Source organism: Hyperoodon ampullatus, assembly GCF_949752795.1.
Source record: "Hyperoodon ampullatus genome assembly, chromosome: 3".
Taxonomy (NCBI): Eukaryota; Metazoa; Chordata; class Mammalia; order Artiodactyla; family Ziphiidae; genus Hyperoodon; species Hyperoodon ampullatus.
This window is the reverse complement of record NC_136916.1, coordinates 95,083,544-95,095,730: the sequence shown is the minus strand read 5'-3', so window position 1 is coordinate 95,095,730 and position 12,187 is coordinate 95,083,544. Positions and strand designations below refer to the sequence as shown.

Below are 12,187 nucleotides of genomic sequence, written 5' to 3'. Positions count from 1 at the left end.
ATAATAGTATTGTTACTTTTATTAAACAAAAATTATCTCAATCTTTTTGGACTTACTCGTTAATTATAATTTAAGTCAGATTTATGAAGAGCCATGCCATGCATGTATTTACTAAAGCCAGGGGTAAAACTGTTTGGTTTGTAATCATGCAAGGCACATGGATTATTCCATTCAGACCTTCCCCAGTCTTTCTGGAAAGGATTCAGAATCCTGCTTCCTGCTTCCTTCTCCAGCTTCTAGGTTTGGCTATGATAGATGGAGAATTCTCTAGGAGGTTAAAGAATTTACTAAGTAAGATGCACCAAAGAATATTCACAAATATTTTTAAAGTATTAAAAATGGATTCAACAAATATACTATATTAAACATTGTGTGTTGTGCTATAAGCATAGAGTTGTATGAGATACAGCCTCTGCTTTACAGGAGATTATAGAGTAGCAGGAGAGATAAGACAGATCCTTAAAGAACTTCTGTACAAGGTACTAAGTAACACGTGCCGTGTGAATGATGAAAATTAAGTGCTGCTGTAAGAATTCCAAGGAGGGAGGAGTCACTTCTGGCCAGGTTGATCACAGAAAGAATCATAGGGGATGTGATATTTGAGCTGGTTCTTGAAGGAAGGGTAGGGTTTCAGTATGGGATGGTGGAAGGGAAGGGCATTCCAGGCAGAAGAATATAAACAAAAGCCCCAGAGCTCCTTTCCAGAATAATGAATAATCCAGATTGACAAAAGCACATCATTCATATGGTGAGTAGAAGGAAATAGAATTAGAAGAACGATAGGGCCCATTGACAGATGGATGCTAGGCTAAGACATTTATAATTTATTTAGTTGGCATTAAGGAGCCATTGAAAGTTTTTGAGCAGGTGAGGGACATGATCATAGCTGTACTATGGAAAGATTATTCTAATGGGTTGGGGAGGGGAGGGCAGAGTCTACAGTAAGGAGCTTGATTAGAAAGCCATTGCTGTATCCAGAAATATGGTGCCGAAGGCCTCACCCAGGGTGTTGGCGTTAGGAATGGAAAGGAAATGAGAATTTTATAGAGAATAACACATTGAAGAGACCTTCCTACTTCTAGGAGAGTCTCATGGAACAAGTTGGCATGATTGCAGGGACACTGAGAGTCCTCTCCACTCCCCTTGTCCCAGAACACACATTCACTTTGCACACTTAGTCCAGATAAGGAACAGTTAGTATTCTCCCTGGTTACAAAGTTTGGAAACCAAGAGATTAAGCTAAGAAAACTCAGGCATGTAGAGGTGGTGAATGAGGAAGAATTAGACCTTTCTTGATGATCAGATTTTTAGGTCATAAAGCTTTGTTTGTGGTTCTGGTCTTGGTATACCAAGGACTGACCTTAAAGAGGAAAAAAAATTTTTTTTCCTCTATTCTGGTTGCTTAAATTGAAATGTCTCCTATCCTTGCGTTTCTGATAACCGGAAGAGAAAGGGAGGGTAGGAGTACCTGCTCTATACCAGGCACTGTGTTATTCAAGCTGCTGTTTGGACTTGGGTGCCCGCTGTTGGCTGTATTATAATTGAGTCCTTTGGCTAGAGGCTTCTCATTTGTTCCCTACTGGTTTGAGGTCTGATGCCATCCTTACCTCTTCCTCCATCTGCACATGAAATCATAATCCCCTGCTTCTAACGCTGTAGTTTTAGTTGCCTTGGAAATGGGTGTCAGCTGTCTGTGTTGACTGTAGCTTCTAATGCCAGTTGGACGTGAGCATGCTCTGACCAGGTGGGGTACTCTGACATTGGAAGACCCTCTGTTACTCTTTCTCTGCAACCATCTCTGTGAGGAGAGGTCAGAACGCATTTTTAGACCTATTTAAGCTACTGATAAGACTTGCTACTTTTTAAAATACATTAACGCTAGGAGGAGAGGACCCTGTTGCCCCTCTACTTCATCCTGTGCCCTTTGCCTTCTACCTTGGTTCTCAGACCTGTCCCTGATGCCTCCATGATGGCATGGTGACTTCCCTGTGTGCTCTTTCAGAAACTGCAACATTCTGGTGGTTTTGGAGAGCCTGAACTCCCTCCTTGGTCACCATGGTTTCTGGAACCAGACAGACTTAGGTTTGAATCCTGGTTCTTCCACTGACTACTTACTTGACTCCGTCATAACTAAAATGGAAATAATACTAATCCTTCATAAAGTTGTCAAGAGTATTCAATGAGATGGTCTTACAAAGCGTTTAGCACAGTTCTTGGCGCAGAGTACACATTCAATAAATGGTATCTATTATGGCTGTAGGTCCTCTCTCTGCCCAAGACCTTTTGCAGCCCATGGGTGTGGGTATTCTTGTAAGAATACTCAGAACATTGTTTTCTCCCTAGCCCCAGGAGGGGTTGAAATTTGGAAATAAAAAGGCAAAATGCTTTAATTGAATAGTTACCCACCTGATTAATCACTAGAACCACCTGGAGAGCTTTAATATGCAGATTCTTGAAGCCTGCTCCATAGCTGTTGATCAAGAATCTTGCAGAGGCAGGGGATGGGTATAGGGTAGGGACTGCTATCTGAAAAAAAAAAAAAAAAACTTGTTAAGCCCTCTGAGTAATTCTATTGATCAGCCGGAATTGGGACCCTCTGTTCTCTAGTCTCCAGGGGCTTATGCTAAAGGATCTCTAAGGTCACCTCTTCCCAAGCAGTGGCAGACTCACCTTCCTTAGAAGCTAAGGCTATTTTAATCTCAGCACAGCAGAATTGGCTCAACTCCAACAAATCTTGATCTCTAGTGAGAGAACTTGGTTTTTCTGTCATACTGGAAGTTATTTGTTTCTGGGAGACTTCATGGTATAGAAAGTAGAACCATAAATCAGCCACAGAAACTAGGAGCAGAGTAGAGAGGCAAGGTCTGTTCTACAGTTTTGGAGTGGCCATTGTGTCTCTTCCTGCCTCTGACCAGATGGCACTTTGGTCTCTGAAGGAGCAGGAGTGAGTGAGCTTGGGCATGATACCCGCTTCCCCTCCCCCCTCCCAGGGCTGGTCACTGGGTCTCTGCCCAGCTGGCTAAGTCTCTGCACAAAGCCTCCTGGCCTTGGCTTCCTCTGTGGCTTTTGCATAAGTGGCAGTTCTCAGAATCTGGTGGAGAATCTGCTTTGTGAGATTAGAGTGTAGTGTGTGGGCAAGAGACAGGCATAGTTATTCTTAACCTGCAGGAAGGGAGGGAAAGGCAGAGAGGGCTCTGCCTCGGACAGGTCTGTGACATGCTTGTTTATAGAAATAGCAAGCCCACAGTTTGGCTGGAATGATTTATAACTCAGGTATTTATAACTTGTATTGAGTGGGGTTAAGAAGTAGAGAAGGGGAGAAGGGGGAAGAAAGAAATTGGTGGCAACAAAACATGGCAACCAAAACAGATTGGCTTCCTCCCAGTTGCTGGGGTTTCTTTACCAGTTTGAGATCAGCTGAATCCTAGATGACCCTTGGCCTTTTGTGGCTCTGGCCCCTTAGTTTTCTCTCTCGAGGGAGCAGCTGCTTTCTCGCCACTGCAGACTCCCTGTAGTAGTCCCTTGCACTAAGAAAGCAAGAGCAGATTCGAATCGTGTATGCTGTGGGCTCAACAAGAAACCCTTCTCTAGCAGTGCTGTTGTCTTATGTGTGTGTTGGCTCCACACACTGGATCTCTCATTGGCTGGTGCCTCTCCTCTAGCTTGTGGGCTGCTCAGATCTAGGGACTGGAGAGAGAGATACCAGAAGAGTTTAGAAGGCCTTGCTCAGAGTTACTGAGATCATGTGTTTAGGGGGTTGGGACTGCTGGGGACCCTGTGCTATGTTGCAGATGGCTTTGGACTCTGGAGAGTCCATTTCTTGCTTCTTCACTTCTTTTTAGCACTTACATTGACTACCCCATCCTTCTGGGAACTCTCCGCTTCACTGGCTTCCTGGTTCTCCTTCTCCCTTTCTAACTGCCTGAGCCCTCATCTTCTCCATATTCTAAAAATAGCTACAACCCCATTTCTGTCCTCAGACTCACTCTCTCTTCCCTCTGTCTTCTCCTGCCTCATTGTACTTTCAGTGGTGGTTTTCACCTCCATGTTGTGAATAATTCTTTTTTTAAAAAAATATTTTATTTATTTTTGTTATTATTACTGTTTTGGCTGCATCAGGTCTTGTTGCGGCACACAGGATCTTTCATTGTGGCACGCAGGCTTCTCTCTAGTTGTGGCGCGCGGGCTTCAGAGTGCGTGGGCTCAGTAGTTGTGGCACGCGGGCTCCCTAGTTGCGGCACACAGGCTCTCAGGTTGTGGTGCGCAGGCTCAGTAGCTGCGGCGCGCAGGCTTAGTTGCCCCATGGCATGTGGGGTCTTAGTTCCCCAACCAGGGATTGAACCCATGTCCCCTGCATTGGAAGATGGACTCTTAACCACTGGACCACCAAGGAAGTTCTGTGAATAATTCTTTTTCTTTCCATAGATTTTTAAAAATTTATTTATTTTATTATTTATTTTATTTTTGGCTGTGTTGGGTATTCATTTGCTGCATTCGGGCTTTTCTCTAGTTGCGGAGAGCGGGGGGTGCTGCTCTTCATTGTGATGCATGGGCTTCTCATTGCTGCGGCTTCTCTTGTTGCAGAGCATGGGCTCTAGGCGTGCGGGCTTTAGTAGTCGTGGCACATGGGCTCAGTAGTTGTGGCTCATGGGCTCTAGAGTGCAGGCTCAGTAGTGGTGGTGCCCTGGCTCAGTTGCTCCGCAGCATGTGGGATCTTTCTGGACCAGGGCTCAAGCCCGTGTCCCCTGCATTGGCAGGCGGATTCTTAACCACTGTGCCGCCAGGAAAGCCCCCGTGAATAATTCTTAACTATCTATTTCTGGTCCTCACCTCTCTCCCAAGCATCAATTCCATGTGTATGTTGCTAAGTTGAATGTTCTGTGGTTCCTACTAAATATTCCTGAAGCGCCTTAGATTCAACATGTCTAAAACCGACATCATCGGTTCCCATCCTTCCCGCCTTTGTCCGGACCCAGGTCCTCTTTCTGATCATGGCAGCATTTCTTTTCATACCACCTCCTTGTTCCCTGTCTCTGAAGTTCAAAATTTGAGTCTTCTGTCTTTTTCCTCCAGAGTTGTACAGTGCCCCGTCTTGCCAGTTCTATTTGCTTCGTCACTTTTTTCTTTGTCATTATTTCTTTTCTACTCTCACTATCTTCATGCTGGTCTAGATCCTTATTACCTCTCACCTGAACTGTTGTAATAGCCTCCTAATTGGGCTCCCTGCCTATGCTATGTGTCTTATATACATCATCACCAAACATAGCTTTGATTGTGTCCCTGGTTCGAAACCCTTCAGTGGCTTCCCAGAGCCTCCAGATGACCCCACTTAGTTTGGCAATCAAGGCCCTTCCCGGTCTGGTTATAGTCTACCTCTCCTGACCTAAGTCTCCTACAAAAGATCCTTGCTTTCACCTTTGCTCACCTACTCTGTTGTTTCCTTCTGTCGAACTCATTCATGCAACTTCTTCTACTGAGAATTCCTTTCTCTGTATTTCCATCTGTCAAAATCCTATCCTCACTGCAAGGACCAGGCCACATTCCATCTAGTCTTCCAGGAAAGCTTCATTGTTTCCCTTTCCTTATCCTGTTCAGAAATCATCTCTCTTCCTCCTTTTTGAGTACTTTATATCTTTCTTATGACCCTCATCACATACCGGATTACTTTGTAGTATGTCATTCATCTTCCCTAATGGATTTTGAGGACCCCCATAGCATCCCAGTGACTTTCAAACATTTTTGAGAACAACTCACAGTAAGGAATACACTTTTACATTGTGACCCAGGGTACACACACACACACCCCTGAAATAAAGTTTCACGTTCAGTACTTACCATTACTACATGCCATGAGATCTATTTTTTGTTCTATTTTAGTTATTCATAACTTATTAAATCAATTTCAGATCCCATTAATAGGCTGCAGTCTGCGTGTTGGAAAATACTGTTCTATCTAGTATGAACGAGTAGTTCCGTCTGTCGCCTCTGAGCCACCTGTTTTTTCCATCTACTTTAATGAGAGCCAGAAGAGCTCTTAAACAGTTGGCTTTATTCTTTCCTTCTCTCTTGGGAATAGGCTATTATGAAGTTATCCCTTTATCTCATTACAGTGAGGGATGATTTTGCTTTCCTTCTTTCTCTTAGGAGGATACAGTACTGCCCTGCCTAGTGCATGTTGGGAGGGGTGGGTATTCAAGCCTTCCTTTGCAGTGTGTCTGTAGTAATTCTGCCCTCCTGCAGCCTTGCTTCTGGGGAAAGATGACACTCTCTTTCAGGCTGGTGTAGGCTTTCCCCCATCTCAACACTCTCCACCTGTCCAAGGAAAGGCTGGGTAACAACTCGAGTATTCTCCCTGCTTCTAGGCTGTGTTGCAGATGTGGAGGAGATCACTGCAGAGTACAAAGTGGGTGCCCTCTTCTTAATTCTGAGTTTTCATTGTGCATGATGTTCCTAGAACTGTGGATGTATCAGGCTGCCAGCTGCCTGTAGCAGTTGTGTCCCAACTCACCAGCCAGAATCATTTACCTGGTGTGTCTTTTGGGCTATATTTCATTGGCATTTGGGCCATGAGGATTTGGAACTGAAGTTCCTGTCAGAACTTGGGTCCCCATCCCTGACTCTGAGGACAGCTATTTTCTCATAGGGCCTCTTCCCTGCCTCATTTTCCTCAAATGATGCTTGAGGCCAGAACTCTCATACTAGTGGGCTTGCTTCCTTATGAAGAGAGATGCTGTAGTATACAGGAGGGGCTAGGTTATTGGTTGCCAAGGTGTAGTCACAAAATCCCTGGGGTCCCCAAAACCATTTTAGGTGATCTCTGCGATCCCCTCTTTTCCAATTGCATATCCAAATGAGGCCAACTTTTTTTTAATCTTCACCTAGAATAACATATCACAACAGATTGAATACAGATGCAGTTATGAGAATCCAGCCGTTTTCTGTTAAGCCAGACTTTAAAGAGATTTGCGAAAATGTTAAACAGTGCCACTCTTCTCACTAAATTTTTTTGGTTTTGTTTTGGAAACTAGAGTTACTTTTAATAAAAGTGTTAACATGTAATGGGTTTATTGTTAGTTTTGAATGAATTAAAGTTATTTAAGTATTTCCATTGTAATTTCTAATATAGTAAATATTGATAGATATAACTTGTATAAACGAAAGCTCTTTGAGGTCCTTGATAAATTCTAAGAGTGTTAAGAAACCAAAGAGTGTAAGAGACCAAAAAGTGTGAAAATTGCTGGGCTAGGTCATGCTGTGGTAACAAATCACCTCAACAACTCCATAACTTAACAGATAGTTTATTTCTTGCTCATACTTTTGTTGCAGTGTGGGTCAGCGCAGGCGCTCTGTTCATCAGAGTTACTCAGGGACCCAGGTTGAGGGAGCCCTATCTCATCACCTGCTGCCACACTTAGCAGTCAGGAGAAGGGATGTGTGCAGTGGTCCTTGAAAACTTCTGCTGGAAGCAGCGTGTCAGAGCATCATAAACATGTGCAGCCTTATAAGCTCTTAATGAGAAACCTAAATCAAATAAAAACACAGATTCTTGAGCTCTCTGTACCCCTTCCCCTCACATTGCTGGGTCAACGAGTGTCAACGAAGTGGCTTTAGGATAAAGAGAAGTCAGGGATGTGAACTATAGAAGGATGTTGCTCATGAGGTGCTGAGCCCCACACCACATCCTGGATCATATTTTTTCTCTCTTTTAAACATTCACTGTGCAATATTTAAGACATACAGTAAAGACATGTGGAATAATAGACTGAACCATTGTGTGCCCACTGTCAGCTTAAGAAACAAAATGTTACCGGTACCATTAACCTCCCTTTATGCTTATCCTCATCTGGACGTGGTCTTTCTGTCACAACCAGTTTTATTTTATTTTATTATTATTATTTTTGGCCACATAGCTTGAGGGGTCTTAGTTCCCTCACCAGGGATTGAACCCGGGCCACGGCAGTGAAAACGCCTAACCTCTGGACCTAAGAGTCCTAACCACTGAGCCGTCAGGGAATTCCCACACAACCAGTTTTAGATACTTTGTGGAGAGCAACTCTACTGGCCTGAAATACCCCAGTTTTCTTGTGCTTCCCATCTCTGTCCTTTCACTGTTCCTGAAGCCTCTGCCAGACATTCATTTATTCATCAAATATTTATCAAGTGCCCATTTTGTGCCAGGCACTGTTTAAAGTGCTAGGGATGCATCAGTGAGGGGTAACAACTTAGGCCTTGCCCTCAAGGAGCTCATATTCTGGTAGAGGAGACGGACAGTAAGTATGTGGACAAAGATATAATCAATATTGGGTCACTATCTCACTCTAAGTACAATGAAGAAAAATAAAGCAGGGTAAGTTGGGTATAGAGTGATAGCAGTAAAGCCAGTCTGGAAAGCCTTCCCTGTGGAGAAGACCTTTGAGCAAAGACCTGAGTGAATTAGCTGTGTGAGTAGTTGAGGCAAGGGAGTTTTAGTGGGAGGAATAAAAAGCCTATGCAGAGGACCTGAAGCTAGAATCCACTTGAGGTGCTTCAGGCGCCAGGGTGGTTGAGGTGGAGTAAGTGAGGGAGAAGTGTAGGAAACGAGGTCAGAGAGGCAGCCAGAGGCCAGGTGACTTAGGGCCTTCTAAACCGGGGTGAAGAATCTGGATGGGGAGCCGTTGGAGACTTTTGAGCAGCATAATGACATGATCTCCTATATTTCTTGAAAGAATCACTGTGGCCTGCCATGTTGAGAAAAAAAAAGACTATAGGAAGCAAGGCCTGAAGCAGAGGGAACACATGGGAGTTACAGCCATAGTCCGAGGGAGAGAGAAAAGTTGCTTGAGCTTAGCGGTGCATTGGTAAATGTTTACATGCTCTCTGAGGGGGAGGAAGGGCCCTGATTTGTAGCATTGTCTGATTTCATGGCGTAAGTGCTCCCGCCATGGTGATTTCAAGCTACCAATGTGCTCTCATTGAATGTGGAGCTGGGAAAAGAGGTGCACAGTCAGCTCTCCTGAGCCAGCGTGAGCCAGCTGCAGCACACCGCTACTTGAACTTGGGCACTTTTAGCCCGGGGTGGGTTTGCAAGGGGGTGTCCAGGTTTGTCTCCATTTCTTAGGGTGGATGGAAGCAGTACCACCTTTTTGGAAAGAAGTAATATGGAGAGGGTTATGAAAGGGAGAGAGTCAGTTTATAAAGTCCATCGTGCAGCAGCCTTGCAGGACAAGCCTAGACACTGAAGGCCTTGCAGGAGCTCTGGACTCTCAGATCCTTTGAAAGTGGAGCTCAGCCCCAAACCTCCCTGCAAACAGGAAGCTGGTTTGAGTTAGAACATAAAATAAAACCCAGCTGATGCCCCTGAATGTTTTTCCCCTGCTCTTCCCCCTCCACAGAGTCAAAGGAAACTGCCTTTTTTTCCCTTGGATAGCTGCTCAGAAATCCAGAGGAAGCCAAAAACCGTAAATCCTTTGAAAATCATCCAAGTTTTGAGCCCAGGCAAACTCCTGTCTGTGGGGTTTCCTAGCCCGGATGTCTGCTCCACTGTGGAGAGTCCTAGGAGGAAAGTGACAGACACAAAGATGCCAGGGACCAGAGATGAATCCCATGCCCAGCGGGGAGAGATGGTCCTTAGCAGGGTTTCTTAAACTGCAGCTTCCAGTCCACTTGTAGGTCATGAAATCAATAAAGTGGGCCATGACCAGAATTATTTTTTTAATGAAATAGAATATAATAGAAATTGGAGTTTATCTCATGCAATGAGAGTAAGTATTTTTCTGTGAAACTTTTATTTCAGTTTTATGAGCATGTATGTTTATACTGGATCAAGATATAAAATGTGTCTCTTACGATGGGTTGTGGTCAAAAACGTTTGATAAACACTGATCTTTCGGGTCTGAGTAACTCACATCTCCTTCCTGCTTTAGATTGCTGTCGAAAACTCCAAGCTAGGTCCAGAATTAATTCTCTGTGGAACTGGATCATCTACCCACAAAACACCTACCCAAATTCCTGTCAGAGAGAAGGCAAGCTGAGAACCCACAGACTGATCTGATTCTTTGGGACCAAAGCTGAAGCATAAGGGAGGGATTGATGCAAATATGAATCCAAAGGATTTGCCTGAAATCAGATTAGCTTGAAGAGAACAGAAGTTGAGTTGGCCTTTTAGCTCAGTGCTTGCTTTGGTGACCTTTCTCATCTATGTGGGTAATGTTGGCCTCAGGCTCCTCTTTCTCTCTTCTCTGCAGTAGGCAGTTGGTGCAGCAGGAATGTTCCTGAGTACCCCTCCCTCGGGGATAGCCAGAGGCACAGTGCCAGGATAGGGTGTGGTGCCCTGAACTGAGTATCTCCCGGACTTCTCCAGGGTTATTTTGTGCTCTCCAGTTAGTGTGCAGTGCTCAGCCCTTTCAGAAAGGTGACTGGGTGCCAGAGAAGGGGGAGGGGGTCATTAAGCTGAGAAAAAGTACGGAAAGAGGCATAAGTTAGGGCAGAATATCAAGAATGTATAGAGTAGGCTAAAGTTAGTTTATCCCCCACTAGGTTTAGTGCCTCAGAAAGGCCCAAGGGTAGCTGGCAAGTTTGGTGCGTGCCAGGTGGTTGTGGGTAGGTGTGGTGCCCTGGAACTAAACTGCCTCTGTCAGTGAGTAGACACATGTTGGAATTCCTGGTCCACATCCCCAAGAAGCACAGAAGACTCTTGGGGACCTGCCAGGGTAATAGCTTTAACTACAACATCCCAGGGGACTTATTTTGGTCTCTGGCCACCTCAGGGCATTTCTTTCCAACCTAATTCAAACTAAAATGGTCCTTGGAGATAAGAATTTAAACAGGCCCTCTAGAAGCACTTGGAATTCTCCAGTTGGGAGAGTAAGACAGAAGGAGAGATCCTAAAACTACCGTAATTGACTATGGGCTTCCCCTCTCTAGATACCGGCCTGGACTAGGAGCAGACCACAGTGCCACTGATATGAACACCCCTGAAGTGTTTCTGGTTCACATCGCCCTCTTAAGGCCCCCAAGACTCTCTTAGCAGAGTACACTCTAGCCTGTTTACATGGCCATTCTACATTCAGAAGCCCCTCTGTCTGAGCCAGCGAAGACCGAGGACATCCCTGAGGAGGGCCAGTGCAGGGAGTCCAGACAGTGCTAGAGGAAACTGGACCAGGAGTGACATGCAAGACATTTTATAGCAGTGGGTGAGGGAGTGATGAGGTTACAGGGCAGTCTGAATCTTACATGGGATCATCTAGCAGAAAGATCAGGGAACTAATTTGAGGTTAGTCCAGTGTGTCCCAGGGCCTGCAGACAGTGTGGGGTAACAACAGTGATGAAGAGAGTGATGGTGAATGTCTCCCATGGCCATGTCCTCTCAGAATCTCTGAGCACTTTACGTATGTTTCCCTTTCATCTCTGTGGGAGTTGTGGCTTAATAATAACAATTAGAGTACTCTGAGCTTCTGTGCTTTGCAAAACACAGCATTAAGCCATGTCTCTGCCTACTAGACTTGGAGTCTGTTTGAACTGGCAGACATCTGATGGAGGGGAAGAGTGTGATGGAATGCATAGATCAGGGATATTATGAGTCACCTAATTGATACCTAACATTCTTCTGGCTCTTGGAGATCAGAGTGGCCTTTGTTTCATGCCTGCCAAGGTAAGAAGATCAGTGACCTCTCCTGAGTCTCATACACCCAAGAGGCCAGTCTGGGGACCCAAGACTTTATCTTGTAAATGGAGCCTTCCTGGATTGGGAGAGTTCTTGTCCCTCTGTGGCCATGAGCTGAGTTTTAACCATTTCATTTTCTTTTCCATGGGCCTAGCAGTTTGATCACTGTTAAAAGCTGGCGATGTATACTGGCTTTTTCCCATGTGATCAGGGGGCCTATGGCCAGATCAGGACCTGGATAAGTCAGAAGACAGGGCCATCAGGAAACAGTCAGCGTGGAAGAAGGTCCTGGCTACCTTCAACTCCTCCTTCCCAGCCCCACTCCATCCATAACATAATACTTCTCTGTCTTGCTCCAACAGGTGACCTTGGAGAAGGTGCTTGGAATAACAGTGTCTGGAGGCAGAGGACTTGCCTGTGATCCCCGATCGGGTTTAGTTGCCTACCCAGCTGGGTAAGTGTCTTGGAAGTGGTCTTATTGCATGGAAGTTTATAGCTATGCTAAACCAGTTGGAGTGGGCAGGGGTTTTCTGGTATCTTCTGGGA

General features: G+C 45.0%; 1 protein-coding gene across 5 annotated transcripts in view; it reads left to right on the top strand.

The window, feature by feature from the left end:
• Nucleotides 1–12,187, top strand: part of MAPKBP1 (mitogen-activated protein kinase binding protein 1) — a gene marked incomplete at its 5' end in the record, with an annotated part of 49,043 nt that overhangs the window by 11,174 nt on the left and 25,682 nt on the right. For all 5 annotated transcript variants that reach the window (XM_079700010.1, XM_079700009.1, XM_079700011.1 and 2 more), the window contains one exon: nt 12,004–12,095. In XM_079700010.1, the coding sequence (XP_079556136.1) occupies nt 12,004–12,095 (92 nt within the window). The remainder of the gene's footprint in view (nt 1–12,003; nt 12,096–12,187) is intronic.